Here is a 26,383-nt window from a genome sequence, read left to right on the forward strand (position 1 = left end):
GCACATGTGATTGTGGAGCATTTTATATCTGCTAACTAATTCTAGAGCTGTCTTAAACCTCTGTATCAGTACCTCACTCCTAACTCGAAATAGGTGTTGAGCAAACCAGAGGGATTAGCTGCAGTGAACCACTGAGTAGCCCCTACAGTAACAGTTATTGAGAACTGTATATAGACCTACAGTAATATATACATCTATATTGCATGTAAGTCTTTTCCTGGTACAGCTCAAAGGAAGTGTCTTGCAGCCCTCTCCTTTGCTACCATTTTGCCTGGGATCCTCATCCAGAGAGAGATTAAAACATTTATGGTTTGACAATATTCACAGGCCACAATAACATGATATCCTCTTTGCATAGTAAGCAAATAAGAATGATTCAGAACATTTTCATGGGTCTTGGTTAACTCGATTACATCAAATTTTAATTCTTATAAATTCTATTATAAATTAAATTAAATTCTAAATTCTTGAATTAAATGTTATATTTAAATGTATTTTAACCATATGTATATAATTTGTACAAGACTGAATGATGATAATTAAAATCAAAATTTTTATTACTGCATTACCCCTGGGGATTAATGATGATAACTGCACTTTAAGGGGTTAATTACCCAATATACCTTATCTCTGTATATGTACAGTAGTATATATGTTGTTTTCTTTCTATTCCTGGCGCAGCTATAAAGTCAGCCTTAAGTCGTGAAGATTTGGCGCCAGATATTGAAGAAAAGTTGATGCAACTGCAAAAATACAACAGTGAACAAACCAAGAAGGAAGATGGCCAGACTTTACTCACTTCCACAACCACTGCAACTCCAACCATCAACTCTGTTTCATCCAGAGCCACTCCTTCCAAGAGAGCACGAGACCAGGTCAGATTTTTTGTTAATAATCCAATTTTTAGACATAAGAGTGCTCTGTAGACCCTTTGCACTGATGTTATTGCAGCCACATACATTGTTGTTTTCTTGCTGATGCTGGAGAGTTTCTTAACATTATAATTCTTTGCTATAATTACTTTTGAAGCTGTGGATGAAGGTGGCTTTATTTTTTTTATTGAATTAGACATTTTACCTTTTCTCTGGCGCGTTTACATTTCCAGCTTTCACCCATGTCCTCTTGTCCAAGTTTCCTGTATATGGAAAAGTCTGTCCGTGTCCATCTTATCTATTTTCCTCAATATTTCATACATAGTACAGTAATCATATTTCTGCTGGCCCTTCTCTTTGAATTTGAATTATTGCATTTACAGTGGTACCTCGGAATGCGAGTGTCCCTGTATGCGAGTTTTTCGGAAGACGAGCAGGATTTACTCCAAAAATATGTCTCGGAAGGCGAGGGTTACCTCGGGACGCGAGTTTGTTGATACAGTACGTGTACAGGCCGACTGGCGCGTGGTGGCATGGCGATCGCGCCTCAGTTTACCAGTGTCTCGTGTCCAGTGACTATCCCACCTGAATTCTTCACAAGGATTTACAGTTTTTTATCATTTTTTTGGCCATTTGAGCATAAAAGTTGTCATTATATATCTTGCCATGGGTCTCAAGAAAGCCATTGGTAAGGTTCAACCTAAGAAAATAGCTGTGATGAGTAGAGGCAGTAGAGGATGTCCCTTCTTGATTAAGAAAATGTGTGAAGTATGGGAAGAACTGCAAAGTTTTGTTGAAAAAACTCACCCAGATAAAGCTGTAGCAGGCCGTTGCATTGACCTTTTAAATGATAATGTGATGTCTTACTACAGACAAGTGTTAAAATGTAGGGAAAAACAAGTGTCATTAAATAAATTCTTAGTAAAACAAGCAAGTCCTAGTTGTATGCAGGCAAAATGTGCCAGAGTGTGCATACCAGTGAAGTCCTCACTGCCTGATGTGATAATGGAAGGGGACTCCCCTTTCAAACAGTAACTCCTCTCTTCCTCCCACCTCCTCACCATCTTCCATACGCCTACAGCATTCAACAGCAAGGTAAGTAATAACTTGAACATAGTTTTGTAGGTTTATTTAGATGAATTAGGTATAAAAATTTAGTTTGATGTGGGGTTTTTGGGGTAGTCAGGAACGGATTAATTCATTTCCCTTTATTTCTTATGGGGAAATTAGCTTCGGAATGCGAGTTTTCGGAATACGAGGCGTCTCCAGGAACCAATTAAACTCTTAAACTGAGGTATGCCTGTACTTCCCCTAACCCGACTTTGTAGCATAACACTTTCATCGGGCACACACTTTGTTGTAAATGAATGTTACTCGGGAATTGAAAGTTAACACCTGAAATTGGTAATTTTGGCAAGTGAAATAGATCTAGGAATGACTGGGGGACAGTAAATAATGAATAGCATTGCAGAATATATAGTGAATAACAAATAGTACTCATAAAATAATCAGTGTAGCCTAGATTCAGCAATTGTCACTTTGGCAAAACTTCAGTTCCAACACTCACTTTGCAGGTCGAATTTACTCGCTCCACTTAACAAGTGTTCAAAAGAGCAGATGGTCTGTAGATTTATAAACCTAGTGTTTTTTAGCCTAATAATGTTGTTAGGATAATATTATTATCCTAATAATATTAGTGTATTAAACAAAATATATAAACACACTGATATACTGTACTGGTACAGTACATCCAGTATCTGAGAAAATATTTCTGGCTCTCGGCACTTGTTTGCACATTCTGAATTTCACGTTGGGTGAATGGCTCCAGCCCTTGTATTCATAGGTTCCAAGTGTTTTTATCCTTCATGCACATGACATGTTTATCCACCAGTGAAAGATTTTATTGTGGCCTAAGAACTCCATGCACTTTGACTGATGCCACAGTCTCATACATTCATATCAGCCCGGATAGCTCCAGAGAGCCTCTGGGGCTCATCCAGAAAATGGCATTTCATTACATTCAATGCTGTTTTTTTACATTTATTTATTTGACGCATTTGGCTTTACTGTATTTGTAGAATTGAGCTAATATTAACTAAATTGTTTCTTTAAAACCACTCAACTGCACAAAGCATCTTAAGGTGCTCTCAGGGTTATGCAGTTTTTCTGGGTCTCCCTGGAGCTATCCAGGCTGATAGGGATAGTCCTAACTTTTGGCATCAGTCAATGTGGGTGGAGGTCTAGGCCTACCGGGGACCACGGCCAGAATCTGGCCCCGTCAGAGAGGCACGAGGGGCAATGAACTATAGAAATGCACATGTGATTGTGGAGCATTCTATATCTGCCATCAACCGGGACAGGCACCCAGAAGGGTAAGCGCCCCAAAACAAACCCCTATTCTGGTGAAAACAATAAAAATAGACAAACGAGTGGACAGAACTCCCCAAATAAAAACGAGCAAACAAGCATGACATCGCACGAGCCGCGCCGCACATCTGCGCAGCTAGGGGAGGGGGGAAAGGGGAGCCCCAGACCCCGTAAGAGGGTAAGCCCCTCTTTTCCTTATCTTCAGTTAGGTACCTCCTGGGAGCCAAAGGGGCTCCCCTCAGAAAACCAGCGTTGAATGTAATGAAACTCCATTTTCTGGGTGAGCCCCGGAAGCTCTCTGGTATCCTCCCTCCCTCCCTTCCTCTGGTCAGCGGTTTTTCATGTGGGTTTTGATGCTCAGCCTCTGAATTGGAGTTATTGAGTAGCCTACGCAGGGGGTCTGGGGCTCCCCTTTCCGCCTCTTGGGAAGAGGAGGGCTGCGTAGTCAAGCAGCATGGCGGCAGAGTGTGGTGTTTGCTTGTTTTTAAGTAGAGGGATTTCCGCCTTTCTTTTCGGTCTTCGGTTGCAATTTTCTTACCATGTGGGGTTTGTTTTGTTGTGCCTACCTTTCTGGGTGCCAACCCCGGTCAATGGCTGACGCGGAATGCCTCCAAATACATGGGGGTTTCCATAGGCCATTGCTCCCTTTGCCTCTCTAAGGGGGCCAGGTTCTAGCTCATGGTTTGCAGTAGGCTGAACTCCAATTGACTGATGCCCCAGACTAATATAACAAATATCAGCCTGATAGCTCCGGGAAGCCTCCAGGGCTCACCCAGAAAATGGTGTTTCATTACATTCGAGGCTGGTTTTTTGTTGTTGCTTAACATAAAAGTTATTATATAAATATCATGCCCATGGGTCCCAAGAAAGTCAATGGTAAAGTTGAACATAAGAAAATAATGTAGTTGTGAGGATGACGATAGAAGAAAACATTTGTAAACATGAAGATGTTATGCATGTGTTGGTTCTGGATAGGAAAATGTGTGCAATATAAGAACTGCAAAGTTTTCTGAAAAGACTCGCCCAGATAAAGCTGTAGCAAGCCTTTTTGTTAAAAATAAAATTGTTGTCTCACTACAGACAATTGTTAAAATGTACACCAAAACAAGTGTCTTTAGACAGATCTTAGTGAGACAAACAACCAGTGAGCCACAACCAGGTCATAGTGGTATACCTACAAAATGTAGGAGAGAGAGAGAATACTTCAGGAACTTTATCACTGCCTAAAGTAATGATGGATGGGGACTTCCCTGCCAAATACTATTCCCCTCATTCTCCTCTCATTCACCCCTCTTCACTGTCTTCCATACACCAACAAGAGTCCTCAAAAAATTAAAGTGCAGTTAAATGTTCATTAATTTTATTTACAATATGAGCAGTATTCTATATAAAATGTATTTTTAAGTTAATTTTTTTGGGTGTGTGGAATGGATTAATTCAGTTTTCATTTTCTTATGGGAAGATTTGATTCGATGTGCAAATATTTAGATTACGTTGCATTTCTTGGAACAGATTAAATTCGTACACTGAGGTTCCACTGAACATTAATTTAATTTACATGGTGGCCAATAGAGGGCACTTCTGCTAAATCATCCCACTCTGCTAAAATTTGAAGCTTGGATGTCTCAATTGTGAGTTGTGTGTTAAAATGAATATGTAAATTTGAATGACACATGTTAATGTATGTTTAATTTCAGGACGACAATGACTGGGATCCTGTTGAAGATAAATCACCAGCGCTAGTCACAGTGACAGCAACTAAGCCTCGCCCCAAGAAACAACGCTCAGAACAGCGAACTTCAGACATGACTAAGCCTAAGAAAACATCAGCAAAAACTGAGGCATTAGATGCGAGGAAAAAGCAAGCACTCCAGCATAAATTAGAATCTCTCATGACTCGCCATAAAGACCTTCTCAAGAAAGACATTCTCAAAAAGAGAGCTCAGCTAGAAAAAGAACTTCAGGTAGAAATACATGTAAGTTTTCAAAAGTACAGAGGGCCACATACTTTCCGGATGCCTTGGGACCTAGACTGAACTAATAACCTGTTGTATCCAGAAAAGGGGTTTGTCATCCGGAAAATCTAGGGTAAAATTGTTAAATTTTATGGCAAAAATTTGAAAGTATTTTGTTTCTACTCGCCAATATGAGAAGTTCTGGTCCGCTTGTTAACTGGGTTATTGCTATTGATGGAGCATTGTTATTTAGATGGAGAGGGTAGTGGTGGATGTTGATTGTGTTGGGTTGACTGAAGTGGAGATTAATGGTGAGGAGATAACCTCAGATGTTGAAGTGTTTTGGATCAATATGTGACGAGTCAGTAGCATCAGCAGACCTCCTTTCACCATGTACCCTAATGTACCTAATGCCATGGTAGAGTTTTAAGCTTTTGAACCATCCATCACTGTACGAACACTGCTCAGGAATTTTCATAGATTGGTGAAACTCACGTGCTTTTTGCATGAGTGACTGACTCATGCCACTGGATTTTTGGTCTCGTGCTTCTGCTTGTACCACTACATTATTCAACCCGTTCTCGCAAATTTAATAAGTCAATATTGACTTATTAACCCCTTAACTGCGTTGCCTCCAAATGTGACACCCCCACAGTGCGCAGGAAATAAATTCTCTGGAAAAAATTCTTTTTTCTTTTTAAAGTGTCAAAAACCCTTCCCTCAGTATGGGTATGTAAAAAAAAAGTCGAAATTGTACTTACTTTGGCTGCTATGGGGTCCGGAAGTTGGGGCGTGACGTCATCATTCCCCGTGCGCCCGTGCCGTAAGCTCTCGGGGGCGGTGGGGCGCTCGGGGCGGGGTGCGCGAGTTGCCGCGAATATATTTTCGTTCATTTTTTGCGCACCTTTCCAAATACATTTTCATTGTTTTTATGTGCCAATCCAATGTATAATGAACACGTACACTATAATATCGCAGTACAACATCCGTACTGTCCGTAGACACTGTGTTACGTGCATGAAACTTGTGCGCACATATGCAGCACATATTTACTATGTATCATGCTAATTTGTGTATATATACAATCTATTTACACACTATACACTGTCACACACTATATACATTCACCATCAACACATTCAGAACACCGCGTAGCAGCTGCTTCATATGGGCCAACAGCAGCTGCCTCGTATGGGCCAATAGCAGCTGCCTCGTATGGGCCAATAGCAGCTGCCTCGTATGGGCCAATAGCAGCTGCCTCGTATGGGCCAATAGCAGCTGCCTCGTATGGGCAAATAGCTGCCCCGTATGGGCCAATAGCAGCTGCCCCGTATGGGCCAATAGCAGGTGCCCCGTATGGGCCAATAGTAGGTGCCTCGTATGGGCCAATAGCAGGTGCCTCGTATGGGCCAATAGCAGCTGCCCCGTATGGGCCAATAGCAGCTGCCCCGTATGGGCCAATAGCAGCTGCCTCGTATGGGCCAATAGGAGCATTTGACCATGAACACATTCAGAACACCTCGAGTGAGAGCAGCCTCACCCAGCCAGTCTCCCTCACTCCAACATCTTACTCGCCAACATTGTTCCTCCCACCATATTATTATAGTTCTTATTACACATGTTCTATATACCTATCTACATGTTTTATTTACCAGAACTATGGAAGTAAGCCGGTATTGTGTCCAAACAGTACAGTGGCCACCATACACTGCATGAAAAATCACACAGCAGACGACGCTACGATTACGTCACCTCCCTCACCGAAATAGCTCCTCTCAACATTCTCCTGTTGCTGTTCTTACACTATATACACACACTATATATACCCATGTACATATGTGTTGCCCATAGCGAACCACTAAGCTAGTATGGTGAGCAAAACAAGAGTGGCAGCCACACACACACAATGAGGCTACCTCAATTATCGCCCTCCCTCATCAAAATTCCTCCTTCCACAATACTACGCACAACGCTAATTATAACCACAATCCTGCTATTATCACAATCCTGGTCACTAATTCCTGTAAATGAATAATTGACCACACGTTTATTTTGAAAAGGAACCTAAGAAATCATTTGAAGATTCCTAGATGAACGAAATAATGCTGTGGTGCTGTGGCTAGCGCTGTGAACATCGTGAACAGAATTGAATCACTGATATTTGAACATTGTATCCAGTCATTATCACACTCAGGCTCTAATATAACACTATCATAGCTAAATAATACAAGTTATATATATATTTTGGCATTATTAGGCGATGCTGTGGTCACATGCTGAACAGCAGTGCTGTGCGCTCATGCTGCGAGCGCCAGCCTTGGTTGCTCACACACTACTGAGGCTCCCACACCCGGGAATGTGGACCACGATTTTTTTTAAAGATGGCGTCTGTTTACAAGAGCCCTGAGGAAGCTGATGTGAACCCCATGTAGCCGCGGGAGTTTTGAATGGAACGTGAAAAATACAAATACCCGGAGGCGCGTTGCGCAAACCAGACGTGAGCCTGCAGGCGCGTTGCGCAGTTTAAGGGTTAACTACGTGCATGGGTGATATACTAAACATAATAGATACCCTTAAAAAGATTCATAGAAAACACCGACCTTACCTAACCTTGTTAGTATCTTAAGATAATCATCTTATTGCTTCGTAATTACAATTATTACTTAACCTATACCTATTATAGGTTAGGTAATAATTGTAATTACGAAGCAATAAGATGCTTATCTTAAGATACTAACAAGGTTAGGTAAGGTCGGTGTTTTCTATGAATCTTTTTAAGGGTATCTATTATGTTAAGTATGTCACCTATGCACATATTTAATAAGTCAATATTGACTTAATAAATTTGCGAGAACGGGTTGCATTATTAACACTACTTTGCCTTTACTTACTGCCTGTCTATAATGTATTGCTTTATTACTTTCATTTCTAGAAACAGTGAAAGATGGTAGCTTTAGCCTTAATAATATGTGAAAGCATATTCTTCCTATTGTCATATTCAGTGCAAACAACTCTTCTCGAGATTCCACTCTGCACCTTAATTATTTTAACTTCTCAAATGTCACCATTGACCTCTTTCTTTTTCATATCCCGCTTGTTGAAGCTTTCACTGACACAGTGGGTGCAATTGAAGTCGATAGGGTGCACAGAGGTTCTTAGATTTTGATGATACATTATATCAAACAAAATCACAGAACAAGCACATCAGTCTTGTGACAAATCAAAACAATGGTCCTTGAATCTGTGATGTTACACGGGGTAGAAGGCACTAGACTGGCGCCCCACATGGTTGCTGGGCAAACTAGCCCCATCTGCTACCCCATGCACCCCAACCACCCCCAGGCAGTGAGGATTGACAGGTACTCCCCTCAGCAATTTCTTATATTTTTTTTACGAGACCACCCACTTCACAACTTTCTCGTTCATTTTTAATCGGTCCTCCGCTTCACGCCTTTATTGGATCATTTTGTTCGAACCACTCACATTCGAATAATTCCAGTTTATCAGACTTTTTTATTCGGACAAACCCCAAACGGGAAACAGGCATTTCCAGATAAGTGGTATCCGGAAAGCATGTCCTTCTGTATTTGGTTACCGTCATTTAGTAATGAAGGATTTTAAGTGTAATTTCTAAGAGTTTTCAATATTTTATTTGTTCCATTGTCATTAGTTTGTTTCTATGAGGTTTCTTTGAGAATACATTTTTGTATTACTGTTTATATAGGTTATAATATACTTAATGTTTGTTGGTGTAAGGAGAGTTGTAATTGTAATTAGGCAATGTATCCCCTATGTGGCCATTTTTAAGACCATTTCAAATATTTGTTTATGTAGGGTACGACCATGTGTGTGTGTGTGTGAGAGAGAGAGAGAGAGAGAATGAGTGTGAGAGTGAGAGAAAGAGAGAGAGTGAGAGTGTGTGAGTGTGAGAGAGTGTGAGTGAGAGAGAGAGTGTGAGAGTGAGAGAGAGAGAGAGAGAGAGTGTGAGAGTGAGAGATAGAGTGTGAGAGTGAGAAATAGAGTGTGAGAGGGAGAGAGAGTGTGAGAGAGAGAGAGAGTGTGAGAGAGAGGGTGAGAGTGAGAGAGAGTATGAGAGAGAGAGAGAGTGTGAGAGAGAGAGAGAGAGAGTGTGAGAGAGTGTGAGAGAGAGAGTGTGAGAGAGAGAGAGTGAGAGAGAGAGTGTGAGAGAGAGAGTGTGAGAGAGAGAGAGTGAGAGAGTGTGAGAGTGCGAGAGAGAGAGAGAGAGAGAGAGACACACACACACCGATACCCGGAGGGTATCGATTCATTTCTCTCAATGTTTGCGGACGATGCTAAAATTATGAGAAGGATTAAAACAGAAGAGGACTGTTTGAGGCTTCAAGAAGACCTAGACAAGCTGAAGGAATGGTCGAACAAATGGTTGTTAGAGTTTAACCCAACCAAATGTAATGTAATGAAGATAGGTGTAGGGAGCAGGAGGCCAGATACAAGGTATCATCTGGGAGAGGAAATTCTTCAGGAGTCAGAGAAGGAAAAAGACTTGGGGGTTGATATCACGCCAGACCTGTCTCCTGCAGCACATATCAAGCGGATAACATCAGCGGCATATGCCAGGCTGGCCAACATACGAACGGCATTCAGAAACTTGTGTAAAGAATCATTCAGAACTTTGTATACCACATATGTCAGGCCAATCCTGGAGTATGCAGCCCCAGCATGGAGTCCATATCTAGTCAAGGATAAGACTAAACTGGAAAAGGTTCAAAGGTTTGCCACCAGACTAGTACCCGAGCTGAGAGGTATGAGCTACGAGGAGAGACTACGGGAATTAAACCTCACTTCGCTGGAAGACAGAAGAGTTAGGGGGGACATGATCACCACATTCAAGATTCTGAAGGGGATTGATAGGGTAGATAAAGACAGTCTATTTAACACAAGGGGAACACGCACAAGGGGACACAGGTGGAAACTGAGTGCCCAAATGAGCCACAGAGATATTAGAAAGAACTTTTTTAGTGTCAGAGTGGTTGACAAATGGAATGCATTAGGGGGTGATGTGGTGGAGGCTGACTCCATACACAGTTTCAAGTGTAGATATGACAGAGCCCAATAGGCTCAGGAAAGAGCCCAATAGGCTCAGGAATCTGTACACCTGTTGATTGACGGTTGAGAGGCGGGACCAAAGAGCCAGAGCTCAACCCCCGCAAACACAACTAGGTGAGTACACACACACACACACACACACGCACGCACGCGCACACACACACACACACACACACACACAGACAGACAGACAGACAGACAGACAGAGACACACACACAGACAGACAGAGAGAGACACACAGACACACACACGCACGCGCACGAGGAGACCAATGACCCTGGCTGGCTTTGGGAAGGCTGGTCACAAAGCCCTGACCAAGAGCGGAGGTGTCCATGAATGGATGGGCAAGGGCAGAGGAAGGTGCCAGGGAACCAAACCCAAAAAAGCGCAAAGAGGAAACTGGCAAAGGGTCAACTGAACCTACACCTAGCAATCCCAGACAAGTGGGAAGAGGTATGCCTAGAAAGACCCAAACCCCTGGCCGGAAGAGGAACTGACCAACTCTGCAGGCTGCGGGAAATGAAAAAAAAAAATCATGGGACCAGAAGCTGGCAAACTGGACAAGCTGCTTCCTCACCACTCCATCAAAGGGACAAGCCACGAAAGGGTCAGCATAAACCACAAGAAACTTATACTTTTCGTAAAGCGTGAGCATAACGACAACTAGATGAAAGAAGCATAACATCAAAGAAGCATAATCTGGATCGCATGAGGTACACGAAACGCACCGAGAGCTGCTGAAGAGGGAACCTGAGAAGAATGAAACCTCTGGAAGGACAATCTTGACAGACCCAAAGGTACGTGGAACCGAACCTGGGGTGGAGCCATGCCCAAATCAAACTAATATGTGGAGGGAGGCTACAAAAATACCTCCCTCATTAAAATAAGACCCATCTCAGAGGAAACCAGGTACCATTTAAGAGTCAAAAGGGACCCATTGGCCCATATCCGACTCCCACTAGTTCTGGAAGCAGCATTTGATGGCCCGGTGGAGTAGCCAGCATCCGGGAATGAAAAGCCGAGTCCAAGGGAGATATTTTGAAATAAGGGTGGGCTATCTTATCTTGAGGTTATCTTGAGATGATTTCGGGACTAAGCGTCCTCGCGGCCCGGTCCTCAACCAGGCCTCCTTTTTGTTACACACCCACAGGAAGCAGCCCATAGCAGTTGTCTAACTCCCAGGTACCTATTTACTGCTAGGTAACGGGGGTATCAGGGTGAAAGAAACTGTCCATTTGTTTTCACCTCCATCGGGGATCGAACCCGGAACCTCAGGACTACGAATCCGAAGCGTTCTCCACTCAGCTGTCAAGGCTGGCTAGGAGGAGAACCAGAAAGCCTCAGCAGCACTAGCCAACTCTACTGCCTCTGCACCCAATTTGGAAAGGGGCAACCCATGGCTTCTAATAGGCTTGGGTGGATATTGAGGCCAGCTAGATTCCATAAGGCTTGGCAACTTGAACAGAAAAATGGTTTTAATAACATCAGAATTTGATTTTAAAAGAGTTGTTCTGGAAGATTAAATTTTTGTGTGGCATAAGCATTCCCATAGTTTTATCACCATTGTAGACAACAAAATTAATATTCCATGACGTACTTCCTCAACTAACTCCAGCACACCAACTTCACTCGTATGTCCATATTTAAACCCCACCACCACCACTAATTTTATGTTTACATTTCTAACTAAATATTCATACCTGCACTAATACACCCACTCAAATCCAAACTATACTAGCGTACATGCACCCACACTGCAATCTCATCCTCAGCTAATTAGTCAGACCCCATACTAGCCACTCCAATATTTACCTACCAACCTCACACTCCATTCCATGAGCCACACACATTCTCAACCTCCTTCTATATGTTATTTTAATTTACAGTATATGTTGAAATGGTTGGAAGGGCGCTACAAATATTTGTTAAAGACTAATTATAGTAGTGTTTTTACTGAGAGATATTCTGGCATAGGTACTGAGGCTACCCCTCTCGATTGGATGAGACCAAAACTTGTCAAACTGTTAAAAAAGTTTCTTGATATATTAACGTTGATAGCTTGTTTGTGTAGTATGTTATTGCCCACTGTTAGTCAATTGAGAAAATGCTGTAAAACTTGCCTTCAGATGATTGTTGACCATCAAAGAGTGGCTATGTTGTCAGCCAAATGGGGGTAGAGAAGATACATCAAGCCTGACAAGTGCACAATTTAATATGGAAATGTTGTCAACAGAAGGAGTTATCAGTAGCACGACTACAGTTGCAGCTGCTGGAGAAGCACAAGCCAGAAGCATCATTACCTTCCCCCATTATTTCTCCACGCAAAAAGAAATCTGGTAAGTCATTGTTATTACCGTCATATTTTGATACAGTTAGCAAGTATGTCATTTCTGGAGGGAATCCCCTTGTGGCTCCCTGATGTTTCAATGCTGATATAGTTACTAGATGCCATCAGTCTTGGAGTTCTTTTTTGGCCTACCGGGGACCATTTACCAGACCCCCCCCCCTCCCTCCCCATCTAAAGATGCAGAGAGCAGTGGCACAATGAAAGATTGTCAGTGAATTTTAATTGTCTGCCACTACCAGGGAAGTGCCCACAAAGTTAACAAAACAGAGCGGATTACTGGTGGTTATAAGGAATATCAGCGCCTTCAAAATAGCCAAAAGAACTCCCCAACAATATAAAGAAATGATTGAAAATTTATGAAACTTGCGCAAGCTTGTTCGTGCCACCACCTCCCCTCGTTTGGGTGGAGGAGGGAGGCAAATCAGGTCAGCCGGCTTCTTCACCCTTAGTTCTTGCTGATGATAGCTAGTGTCATGGCTGTCTGCTTTGTTGCACAGGTTCCTGTTTCCTGCTTCAGCTAAGTACCAGTATTAGCTTTTTGTGCTTTGTGAACCAAGACATAAAAGGCGGAACTGCATGTACAAAGGGTTTTCTTCCCTCCGTGCTCCCTACCACTGCCCTTGCACTGCTAGGGTTCTCATCCTTGGAGTATGCTGGGGGTTTGCTCCTTTAGAGGGCATCTTCTCTTGTGGTGGTTCATGCCTTGGGTAAGTCCATTTATTTTTGGTTTTGCCTTCCCTAGGGTTGGGAGGGAATTTTGGCTGGCAGAGCACACTAGGGTTGGTGCATGCCAAGGTCTGCCCTCTCAGCCTCAGGTGAGCTGTGTTGCCCTGCGTATACCCGTTCCACGGTCCATATGACTATCATATTTGTATTCCAATACAAAGATACTTCCCTTCTCGAAGGACCTGTTAACTATTCCAGGGTTCCGACATAGCGATCACAGTGCATGGTCTTCCTAGACCAACAACCAGGAGACCTGGTCAGAGACTGGGCCGGTTGAACGACAGGTAGGGGCATCCCATGCAAACCCTGGAAAACCCCTGTGGTTTGGTAGTCTAGTGGATACAGTATCCCTGTTGAACCCTCTCTCGGTGTGTACGAATTTGAGGGTTCTGCACCAAGCGTGTGAACACCATTACCCGCAGGCCTATCGTAAAATCCTGGTTGGACACTCGTTTGGGCCTCCAGAACCTCCCAGTAAATTCAGAGTTCCAGGTTGATAGGCTTTTGTCCTATTCTAGCCAAGTGGATTAAGGCAGATGTCCGAGAATCACCAGAATGCAGGTTCGAGTTGCCGTATTGGCCCAAAATAATTTTCTCATCAGACATAGATATAGAATGCTTCCAACTGCTTGGGTGATTTCTATAGGCCATTGCTCCTCTTGCCTCTCTGAGGAGGCCAGATTCTAGCTCGTGGTCCCTGGTAGACCTAAGAACTCCCTGGCTTACCTAATGCCAGGGTTTAATACATTCATATCAGCCCAGATAGCTTCGGGAAGCCTCTGGGACTCATCCAGAAAACGGCGTTTCATTACATTCAATGCTGGTTTTTTGAGCTCTTCAATGTGTGCCTCTTTACTCCTACCGTTTCCTGTGATGTGGGTCTTGCACAGTTACATGCTCAGGTTCCCCTACTGTCGGCTGCCTTGGTTATCGATGACCTTCATGTTTGCTCGCACTTGTCATCAGTCATGTGTTTCTTGACCCACCTCGAGCTTCATTCCGATTGGCTCTCGAAGGACGTTGGGATGCTTGGTTGGGTTCCTCATGCGTGGATGTCTTGGCCTGTGCTTCATTGGCATCAGCTGCCCTCCCTAAGCTGTATGCTTCAATCCTCTGGGAGATAGTTGTCATGTTTTTCACCTCTCATCTCACAGGTTGGCAAGCCATGTTGGCCCGGTCTTTGGACTCTGTGTGGGCCCCTGGCTCTCATCTTGGCTTTCCCTTTTTTTGTTCTCTGCTGTTTCCTGAGGACATTGTTTCTCAGTTTTTGTCTGCTGTTGCTGTTGTTTTCCATCCTGTGTCTAATTTGTTGTGTGTGCTGGTGGGGTCATTCTCACCTTTCCCAGTGATTTGCTCGGGCCAGGGTGTTGCCTGCTGTTAGTCGAGGTGGGTCCTCTGTGGTGCCAGCAGTGGGTTGGATGTGCGTCCTTCCCTTCCTTCCTTCCTTCCTTCCTTCTTTCCTTCCTTCCTTCTTTCCTTCCTTCCTTCCCCTTCCTTCCTTCCTTCCTTCTTTCCTTCCTTCCTTCCTTCCTTCCTTCCTTCCTTCCTTCCTTCCTTTCTTCCTTCCTTCCTTCCTTCCTTCCTTCCTTCCTTCCTTCCTTCCTTGTCTTTCAAGTCATTGCAGTGATCGCTCTGCTCGAAGGGCAGGCTCTCGGGGTTCGTGTCAGCCCTTTCACAGATCACCCATTTGATGGGGAATTGAAAAGGGTGGGAGGCTACCTCGGTTTGCCAGCTCTTGGTCCTGTGATTTATGGGCATTTCATGTCATTTCTTATGGCCTGCTGTGAAGTTGGTCGGTCTCGCCTCCTTCAAGAGGATTGGGTCTTATGAGACAGGGCCCCATCTCCTTGCCTTCGTTGGGTCTTCCCGAAGTGGCTGGCTTCTGCTGTGGTCGAAATGACCTCGTCTTTCTTGGTGGGTTTCCTGCCTGTTTCTAGTCCTGAAATGGGAATGTTCAGATCTCTTGTTTCCTGTTTATCTGCCAACAAAGGCAGACCCTCCCCCCCCCCCCCCACCAGGTAACGAAAACAAAAATAAAAGGAAAACCCCCTCAAAGAAGACAATGTACCCAGATGGAACAGAGCCGGCTGCTATGAGAGGTGACGAGCTGTGCAGTACCCTGCGCCCCTACCAGTGCAAACTACCTCTTACCCTAAGGCGAACAAGGGTGCAAGAAACACCCCAACACACAAAGGGCAGCCGAACACCGAGCAGCAAGCAACCAAGCATAGGCAGAACCCAAGGAACTTGTGGAAGGCGGCCCCAAGCCCCCAAGGGCAGTACTTACCGGGCACCGAGGGAAGGTAGCCCTAGGTGCATGCAGCCTGAGTACTGAAGAGAATACTCCTGGCTCATGCACCGCCCCAAGGAACAGCCCACACCACAAGGCACAAAGCTGGAGTCAATGTCAGGAGCCAGAGCACACGACTTTAGCCTAGCGCATCAGCCTCAGAACTGAGGGTTTTGGGTGGCCAGCGCGAGGGGTCTTGACTCCCCCTTCCCCCTCCTGGGGAGAGGGGGAGGGAACTGCGCAGATGGCAGCTTGGCAATATGGTAACGTCATGCTCGTTTGCATGTTTTTCTTTGGGATGTTCTGTCCACTTGTTTGACTTTTATTAGTAGTTTCAACCAGAATAGGGGTTTGTTTTGGGTTGTTTACCTTTCAGAGTACTGTCTCCACTCGATTATCCGGACTATATGGGAAGGACCCCCAGCCGGATAATCACGTGTTCCAGATAATGGTACTTTTTCACCTCAGAGTCCAAAACTAACCATTTCCAACTATTTTTATACTACAAACAACATAATTTGAATTGCCTTGCCACATATAATTATCAAATATTCAACTAGAAACCTCAACTTACCATGTTATTGTTCGTCTTCTTGATTGATGCCACACATCTTGAAGTTAAAAATTCTTGACAATTTACGTAACCTCCACTAACACAACACTAAAATTAACACTTAAAATTACTGTACAGTTCATTAATAGTTTTGACTGCCAGCTGTGGAAGCCTCACTGGTTGAAGGCATTTGGCTTGCCTGTGACGCCTCACGTGTTGAAGGCGCTTGGCTTGCCTGTGACGCCTCACTGGTTGAAGGCGCTTGGCTTGCCTGTGAGGCTTCACTGGTTGAAGGCATTTGGCTTGCCTGTGACGCCTCACTGGTTGAAGGCATTTGGCTTGCCCGTGAATCCTCACTGGTTGAAGGCGCTTGGCTTGTCTGTGACGCCTCACTTGCTGAAGGCGCTTGGCTTTCCTGTGACGCCTCACTTGTTGAAGGCGCTTGGCTTGCCTGCGACGCCTTGTCCCTCAGTTTCCCTGGGGGTTCTGTCTGGGGGCTGTGCTTTGCCTTTCTGTGGTGTATCTCCGCCGGCAAATGTGGTGGTTTGGGCTTTCCCTGGTTCGATTCCGGGTTCCTTTGGGTTCTTTGGTTTCGTTCTGGAGGTTTCTTCCTCTTGGGCCCCCTTTGTGGGTTCAGGGGGGGCTTTGTTTTCTCGTGTGTGACCCGGTTCTGCCTTCTGGAGTTCCGGGGTCTTCCTGGCTTGCAGACTGATCTTTTTGGGTCTTGGTACATGTTGTGGTCGTGCTGGGACTTGGAGGTTTTGTTGTCGAGGTGGGCCTTTTGATGCAGTTTTGTGCCTTCTTCGCCTGGCCGGCGTGGTGCTCTCTGCCCACTGGTCGGCGGCTTGTAATTTTCTTTTCACGTGTATGTGTGTGTGTACACTTGTACATGTGTACACTGTGTGTGTGTGTGTGTGTGTGCACATGTGTATGGGTATATACATAATGTGTATATGTACCTTTTCTTTCGGAAGGGGCTCTGTTCCCTTCTCTGTTGATGGGGCGCTGGGGAAACAGCTTGCTCTGTTGACTCTCGCATGGTTCCGTGGTTAGTGGGCGCTTTTGGTTGTCTTCCGGGCTCTGGTGGCGGCGGTGGACGTCTTCTCCCCCATCAGGGGGTTCAGGGCTGGCGGGGTGGGCTTCTTCCCCTGCACTTCGTCATGTCATCTTAGTGGGTGCGTTGGACGTGGTCGATCTGCCCCATCCTTCTGAGGTTCCCATCTGCTCTTTGCAGACATCGGCCTGTCAAATCTGCGGTTCTTCTGGACTTCTTCAGTCTGTGCCCTAGATTCTATGCCCACATAGCACTTTCTAGATTCTATGCTCAACACAGTACTCAGTAGCATCAACTAACACAGTGCTCAGTAGCATCAACTAACACAGTACTCAGTAGCATTAACTAACACAGTACTCAGTAGCATCAACTAACACAGTACTCAGTAGCATCAACTAACACAGTACTCAGTAGCATTAACTAACACAGTGCTCAGTAGCATCAACTAACACAGTACTCAGTAGCATCAACTAACACAGTACTCAGTAGCATCAACTAACACAGTACTCAGTAGCATCAACTAACACAGTACCACAGTACTCGGTAGCATCACCTAAACACAGTACCACAGTACTCGGTAGCATCACCTAGACACTGTATTACAGTACTCAGAATTATCATCTAACACAGTACAGTATAAGCATACTCATAGCAAATATTGATAACTTAATTTTAATTCACTAAATGTGTGTGTGTTGTGTGCAGGATCTGAATCTTCAGCCTCCCAGATCTCAACGAGTGGTGGTCAGCTACCGTCTGAGTCTCCACATGTGGCGCATCCTTCACCGCCGCCAGAAACCATCACCACAAGCTCCCCCGTTAAAAGTCCTATGTCCACTAAGCCCCCCACTTCTGCAAAAACATCATCAAAAACATCATCTGCAAAGAAATCAATGAAAAATAAAAACAAAAAAATTGTCTGCATCTGTCGAACACCATTTGACGACTCAAAGTAAGTTGTCTTTTTTCTTTATTAATTCATGTTTTAATACGTGTATGGTATTAAAAAATTGCATTTATACACTAGACATCCTTCAATCCAATCACTTCGATTCCAGTCGTGAGTTGATATATAGTCGTTATCGCATATGCAGTTGAATCCTCCCAGCCACGGAAAATAATAAGTTTATGTACTAAAATGCACATCAGTAGATTGTAACTCCACTACTTACTTTAAACAAAACACCACAGTATATTGTATTGGTAATAATAATAAATATTACCTCATGTGGATACTCACAAAGAGTTCAAATATTTTTCCAAATACAAAAATGGAATGATCTTTAGGTGAGTATGCTTGTGTTATTTGAAGGTGGAGGTTGAAGTTTAGAGTTGAGGTTGATATGTTGAGGGTTGAGGTTGAGATGTTGAAGGGTTGATTGAAGCTGAGATGTTGAGGGTTGAGATTGAGCTGTTGAAGTTGAGAAGTTGAGGTTGAGATGTCAAGAGTTGAAGCTGAGATGTTAAGGGCTGAGGTTGAGATGTTGAGGGTTGAGGTTGAGATGTCAAGGGTTGAGGTTGAGGGCTGAGATTGAGATATCAAGGGTTGAGGTTGAGATGTTGAGGACTCAGATTGAGATATCAAGGGTTGATGTTGAGGGGTGAGATGTCAAGGGTTAAGGTTGAGATGTCAAGAGTTGAGACTGAGATGTTGAGGGCTGAGGTTCAGATGTTGAGGTTGAGATGTCAAGGGTTGAGGTTTAGATGTCAAGGGATGAGGATGAGGTCGAGATGTCAAGGATTGAGGTCGAGATGTCAAGGATTGAGGTCGAGATGTCGAGGGTTGAGGCTGAGATGTTGGTTGAGATATTAAAGGTTGAGATGTTAAGTAAAAAACTGGAGGCGTGACGAAGCAGATATGAGCCCCATTTACCCCTCAAGGATTTTAAATTTTTAGTAGTACAGTGCAACCTCGAGTCTGCGAACTATATGGGACCAACCCCGGTTCGTTGCAGGGTTGGATTCGTTGCAAAAGGTGATGCCTTCAGGAGGCATTTATGTAATGCATTTGTTTTAGTAAAATAATTCATTGTTATATACAGTCCAGCACTACTAAACTGTACAATAATGAATCATACTCTCTCTTTATATACATTAGAAAAGGCATACTGTATATAGAATACTATATTAAGAATTTTGCTTGAATCCTCTGTAGGCTCCATTTGTAATTATAAACACCTTGTGTGTGACGGTTACAAAGGATGTCGGTAACTGTAAACAAATATTGCTATCCCCACCATGCTGGATACCAGCCTGAGGGAGAGAAGCAGTGAGGGAGGGAGGGAGGGAGGCAGTGAAGGAGTGAGGAAAGGCAGTGAAGGAAGGAGGGGAGGCAGTGATAGATGGAGGGAGATAGTGATGGATTGGAGGCATTGAGGGAGAGAGACAGGGAGATATATAAGCAGAGTGAGGGAGAGACAGTCGGTAAGGGAGGTTGAGCCAGTGATGTAGGTTGAACCAGTGAGGGAGGGAGAGGCAGTAAGGGAGGTTGAGCCAGTGAGGGAGGGAGAGACAGTGAGGGAGGTTGAGCCAGTGAATGGGCGGGGGAGGAAGATTTCACTGAGGACAATTTTAATATCAACCTGTCAATATGAAGGAAATTTAACATTTTGTCCATTATCTGTCTTGCCTCACTCATCTTGTTTCATCACAGAAAATGTCTCTACAAAGATTTCAACAAATATAGCTACCTATTCAGCTTTAGCCTTTAAATTAATTTACAAAGTTATGTGTGCCACAAATCAATGAATGAAAATCATAGAAACTCAGTCGTTTACTTGTTGTGTGGACCACTCTGGCTGGTGTTTGGTTAATATGCTTTACTTGTTGTGTGGACCACTCTGGCTGGTGTTTGGTTAATATGCTTCACTTGTTGTGTGTGGACCACTCTGGCTGGTGTTTGGTTAATATGCTTCACTTGTTGTGTGTGGACCACTCTGGCTGGTGTTTGGTTAATATGCTTCACTTGTTGTCACTTGTTGTGTGGTCCACTTGTGTGATCAACTTGTCATATGAAGGAATTATTAATTGTAACCTGTGGTAGAATGGGAAAGTTTTCCACCATTCTGTGAACTCTGTCCCAACATTGTAAGCAAATCCTCACATTCCCTGCTTCGTCGAACCGGGTTAGTAAATCCGGCCTGAAAAGTGTGCTACCTAGCCAGAGATTTGCTGAATCGGGGTACGTCGAATCGAGGTTGTACTGTACTTTAAAATGTCCCTGACCATGTTGAGCAGTTTATGGATATTTAGCAAGAACTTCTCTGGTTAGGTCGAGCAGTTGAAGTGTTAAGCATCATTGAAACACTAAAGTGTTAATGATCTCTCTGAAATACAGTATCTGTTAGCATATCCTCTTTTGACAATTACCTGCCTTACTCAGATTATCCAAGTTCTTCAGATATATTGACCCAACTAGTTCTCTTGAATAGAATAGCATTTTGACATAAAATTCCTAAGGCTGGAAACTGATGTACAGTACTAAAAATAGTAGCAGCTTGCAAAATTGATGTGATGTTCTGTGTTTTGTTTGTGGGTCCTTGGGCAGGTTAGGTTCGGGCAGTTTAGTACATCAGTTTAGTGACCTTGGGAACACTCGGGAGAACGTATTGATTGACCAGCAGCACCAAGATAATTGACAGATACAACGACAATAGAATATTAGATATATTCAAGACCCTTCATATCAAACACTTATAACCAACTATCAAAAGCCAACATACGGTTAGGTACACTTTACCATTACAGTGCAACCTCGTTTCGGCAAACCATATGGGACCAACCCCCAGTTTGTTGTGGTGATGGATTCGTTGCAAGTGGTGATGCCTTCTGGAGGCATTTGCATCAGTATCTTTTCTTGTACACAATAAAAATGCATTATCATAATATATACTGTACCTATATATTACTACTCTACTAAAAATACTGTGTCATAATTGTATTTACCCCGGTGGAGGTGGGGACAAATGGGCAAAATGTTTCTTTTACCCTGATGCTCCTGTTACTTAGCAGTAAATAGGTACCTAGAAGTTAGACAGCTGCTACGGGCTGCTTCCTGGGGATGTGTAACAAAAAAGGAGACCTGGTCGAGGACCGGGCCGCGGGGACACTAGGCCCCGAAATCATCTCAAGATAACCTTATTTTTAGAGTTATGTCCATCTTGAATTCTCCTGGAGTTGTGACTACTGTACAGTAAATACATACTGTATTATGCCTTTTGCACTGTATTGATTATGTAGTTCTGCTGTATGTTGAGTACTATAATACAGTTTATGAAAACTGTTGTACACTAAAATTACTGCAACTTTAATTTTAACACTTTAACACTATGTACTTAAATTTAACACTTGTTCTAACTGTACACTCCACACAGTGTTCTTAGATGTTTGCATCAGCTTTGCTAATGCTTGGTGCTGCTGCATTGGCTTCAGCTGCTTCTGAGCTGGTGCTGGGTACAGCTGTACTGGTTAATTTTCTTCTACTAGTTCTTGCAAAATATTGACTCATTTTCGTTTGTTTCCTTCCTTCTGTCATGTTCTTTGAGACAAATATCTTTCATCATCCTTAAATGTTGATAAAAGCCTGGTAGCTCTGGATTGTTAGTTTGTGAAACAATATCAAGGAGTTTATCAAGATGGAACAATGCATCAGCACAAGTAGCAGGTTGTAACCTGCTATCGTGCTCATCCTCATCTTCCTTTCTGTCGTCATCAACAGTGCCAGTAACATTTTGTACAATCTCGTCATATGTTAAATGACCAATGGGTGGATCGACTGCATCTTACCACTCTTCCACATCGTTCAGAGTCACCTCCACCTCACCAGCCTTGCATAGTTCTTGATAAATTTCATTTAAAAATCCTTCAAACTACATTTTTTCTTCAGTCACTTCAGCATTATCAAACAGCAGGTGTTTCTTCCAACAATTTCTTAATATTGACTCTTTAAATTCATCCCAAACTTAGCCCAGTTGTAAATTGCTTCCTTAATTGAGTATTTTTTGTAACGTTTCAGTGTTGCTTGACTTCGTGAATCAGTTTCTTGTCTTTTGTCTTCGTCTGACTCAAACACCACCATGATTTCTTTATTCATTGCTCGTTTGTAGAGCCTTTTTATTGCATATATAACACCCATATCCATTGGCTGGATCAGAGAGGTGGTATTTGGAGGTAAGGTCGTGCATTTGATGCATCCATCAGTTGACGCTAATGTTTCAAGCCCAACATGAGCTGGGGCATTGTCAACCAAGATTAATGCCTTGACATCATTCCACCTCATTCCACACTTGTTTATTTGAAAATCTCTTGCTTTACAAAAAGGAATTTTAAACCAGTCTATAAAATTGTCTCTAGTAAACCAAGCTGTTGTAGAGTTGTAGCAGACCACAGGTAGCCTGTTCATTAATTTTTCAAAGTACGTTTTTTGTTTTTTTTAATTCCCCATAATAACACACTTTGTTCTATGACAAAGTGTTTGCATTCGCACACAGCATGGCTGAAACAGCCTTCCGGAGCCCCGCCTCGATATTTCCATGGATGCCTCCTCTCTAGGCTGGAGCTTTGTGACCAGTGCTCACCAGGACGGCCAGGGGCGATGGGCTCTGTCCTTTTGTGGGGCTCCCAGTACGGTGCGAGAATTTGCAGCGGTGTGGCTTGTGCTGCATCAGATACGGCTCCCTCAGGGCTCTATGGTCCGGCTCCATTTGGACTTCATTCTGGTGGTTCTTTGCCTGAACTGCATTGGGGGTCTGCAGTCCATGGCTCTTTGGGGCTAGTCACTTCAGTTGGCTCTTCTGCTCAGTTCTCGGGGTTTAGCTCTCTGTGCAGTTCATTTCTGGGGTGTGTGCAATTTCCTGGCAGATGGCCTGTCATAATTCATTCCCGGTTCTTGGAATGGACGGTCGACACTGACTCCTTCAGTTGGCTCTACCAGACGTTTAGGCTCCCGGAGGTGGACCTCTTTGCATCGGCATGGTCATGGTGCCTCCATCAATGTGGTGCCCTTTCCTGACTGCAAGGCCTTTGCTGTTGACACTTTTCAGCAGGACTGGTCGAGGTGGGGTTTCCTGTACCCCTTTCCCCCAGTTCAGCTGTTGCTTCGGGTTCTGGCTCAGCTCAAGTCCTCTTGGGGAAGGGTTCTCCTGCTGGCCCCATGGTGACCAGCCCAACCTTTGTTTCAGGAGCTGCATGCTCGGTGTCCGAACCCGGGGTATTTTCTGCCGCTCTGCCTCTTTCAACAGATTGGGCTGGTGAAGTGCTTTGCTGGAGCACTCTTCTCTTCCGCGCTTCACATCTGGGGTTTCTGATGCGAGTGTTTCACCGTCTGTATGGTCGCCAGGTGGCTTCTCTAATGGTATCCCACCTGAGGTCGTCTTCTTGGCGACAGTATGAAGTCTCTTGACAGTCTTTTTGCCACTTTCTTTCCCCGAGTAGGTTGTCCTCAGTTTCGGTTTGTGTTGTTTCAATTTTTCTTGGCTTTTTCAAGTCAGGCATCAGATGCCGAATACTGTCACTTTGTATCATGCGGCACTGGCGAAGCTGCTCCAGCTTGCGTCCAGGGTGGATATCACTTCTGTTCTGTTTCGTAAGCTTTCTCGTGCGTTTTCCACCTCTGGCCTGCTTGTGCGCCGCCTGAGCTGACCTGGTCTTTGAACCAGGTACTCTCTCTCTTCTCATTTCCCCTTCGGTTTGTGGTGTCCCCTTTGGTCAGTGATTGTTTCCAGAAGGCTTTGTATTTGTTGGATTTGGCTTCTGAGGGTCGGGTCGGGGAGCTTCATGCTCTCCTCCGGCGTGGAAGCTTCTGCTCTTTTAGTCTGGGTGGATGTTTTGTTCGTTTGCAGCTGTCTCCTTTTCTGGCGGAGAATGAGATGGCGGGCTTCCGGAGGAGTCTGTGAGTTATTGATGCTTGGTTAGTCAGGCCAGGGGTGCATCATGTGTTGTCAGGTTGTGGCTTTACGTCATTACTTGCATGCCTCAGCTTTTGTGTCATGGGACATGCTGTGGGTTGACCCGGTATCCCTTGTTCCCTGTTTCACAGACAGTGAATGAGGGAAACCGAACTAATGGTCCGGCCGCCGGCTCGGTGGGCCAGGACCATCCTTCCCCCAGCTCGGTGGGCCAAGACCAGCAATGTGATGACGTGTTGCTTGTTTCCTTGTATGTTTTGGGGGGAATTTCTAGCCTTTGTTTGGTCTCCAGGTGCAATTTTCTTACCAGTTGAGGGTCTGTTTTGGGGCGCCTACCTTTCTGGATGTCTAACCCCGGTCGATGGCAGACATGAAAATTTTCAGACAAGGAAGTTTCATAGGCCATGGCTCCCTGTGCCTCTCTTAAGGGAACCATGTTCTGGCTAATGGTCTCCGATAGGCATGACAACTCCATATGACTGAAGCCTCGTACTAATATTAGCTAATGTCAGTCCAATAGCTCCAGGGAGCCTCCGGGGCTCTACCCAGAAAATGGAGTTTCATTACATTCAACGCTGGTTTTTTCTTCTCTTCCTCTTCCTCATTCCTTTTTATCTCCCCTCACACAACTTGACCATTAATTTCCTGTGTTCTCAAGTACAAAATATGTGAAATATTACATACAGTACAGTCAATTTTTGTGCCTGTTGTAATACTGTATGTTGTCTTATATGCAGGTTTTACGTTGGGTGTGACCTGTGTGGCAACTGGTTCCATGGAGACTGTGTGGGTATTACGGAAGCCATGAGCCGCAGTATGACGGAGTATGTCTGCGATGACTGTGCAAATGCAAAGCTCAACAAAGAATTATTCTGCTTTTGTCGACAGGTGTGTAACGAGAATCTAATCTATTTATATTATATGTGCTGAATGCAAAAATTGACTCTTGTATCCTAACATAATATTTTCTTTCTGTGATGAAAGTGATGTTTTCGCTACTATATTTGTAAAAACTTATTAAACTGTGAGGGTTAATAATAATCTCATGTTTATTATCAGTTTTCAAAATCAATGCAATACAGTATGTGCACCCATTTTATTCCTTTCTCCTAGAGTAATAGTAGTTGCATTTTACTTTCTAAATAAATAAAATATCATTGTAGTATTATAATTTCTCGTAATTCCAGCCATATGATGAGACACAATTCTACATTTGCTGTGAGCAGTGTGAGGATTGGTACCATGGCAAGTGTGTGGGTATAATGCAGACAGAAGCAGATGATATTGATGATTACATTTGTCCAAAATGTGATGCAAACAATGTATGGAATTATCCCTGTCAGAAGACTCTTTCTATGAAGGATTATTCAGAGCTGAAAAAAGTCACAAAAAGCCTTATAGTAAGTAGCCTTTTATTGTTGATGTGAAAATTTTTTATTGACCCCCTTGTATGGCTGGGATCTTCCACCCCATGGGCTACAGTGGAGCTAGGAATCTTTCTTTGAGATGCTGTCGGAGCTCACATCTTGTGAGTGAGTCTTGTTGTTTGACGTCACCTGTTTGACTCCCTTATCGACCTGTTTCCAGTGGATAAGGGAGTACCTAAGCAATAGGAAGCAGAGAGTTATAGTGAGGGATGTGACCTCAGATTGGCGTGAAGTCACCAGTGGAGTCTCACAGGGCTCTGTACTCGGACCTATCCTGTTTCTGATATACGTAAATGATCTCCCAGAGGGTATAGACTCATTCCTCTCAATGTTTGCTGACGACGCCAAAATTATGAGAAGGATTAAGACAGAGGGAGGGAGCCAGTCGGCCGAACGGACAGCACACTGGACTTGTGATCCTGTGGTCCTGGGTTCGATCCCAGGCGTCAGCGAGAAACCATGGGCAGAGTTTCTTTCACCCTATGCCCCTGTTACCTAGCAGTAAAATAGGTACCTGGGTGTTAGTCAGCTGTCACGGGCTGCTTCCTGGGGGTGGAGGCTTGGTCGAGGACCGGGCCGTGGGGACACTAAAAAGCACTGATATCATCTCAAGAGGACAGCTTGAGGCTTCAAAAAGACCTGGACAAGCTGCAGGAATGGTCGAACAAATGGTTGTTAGAGTTTATCCCAAACAAATGTAATGTAATGAAGATAGGTGTAGGGAGCAGGAGACCAGATACAAGGTATCATTTGGGAGATGAAATGCTCCAAGAATCAGATAGAGAAAGACCTGGGGGTTGA

At 44.0% G+C, this 26,383-nt stretch overlaps 1 protein-coding gene across 3 annotated transcripts in view; it reads left to right on the forward strand.

The window, feature by feature from the left end:
- Positions 1-26,383, forward strand: part of LOC123775150 (nucleosome-remodeling factor subunit NURF301) — a 98,738-nt gene that overhangs the window by 66,637 nt on the left and 5,718 nt on the right. The window contains exons 16-21 of one of the 3 annotated variants that reach the window (XM_045770073.2): positions 682-875; positions 4,937-5,215; positions 12,514-12,616; positions 17,956-18,202; positions 24,893-25,043; positions 25,343-25,555. In XM_045770073.2, the coding sequence (XP_045626029.2) occupies positions 682-875; positions 4,937-5,215; positions 12,514-12,616; positions 17,956-18,202; positions 24,893-25,043; positions 25,343-25,555 (1,187 nt within the window). Of the gene's footprint in view, positions 1-681; positions 876-4,936; positions 5,216-12,406; positions 12,617-17,955; positions 18,203-24,892; positions 25,044-25,342; positions 25,556-26,383 lie in introns of those variants that run through there. The other 2 variants (XM_069319168.1, XM_069319169.1) reach the window with 2 other exon arrangements.

Source organism: Procambarus clarkii, chromosome 92 (genome assembly GCF_040958095.1).
Source record: "Procambarus clarkii isolate CNS0578487 chromosome 92, FALCON_Pclarkii_2.0, whole genome shotgun sequence".
NCBI classification, from domain to species: Eukaryota; Metazoa; Arthropoda; class Malacostraca; order Decapoda; family Cambaridae; genus Procambarus; species Procambarus clarkii.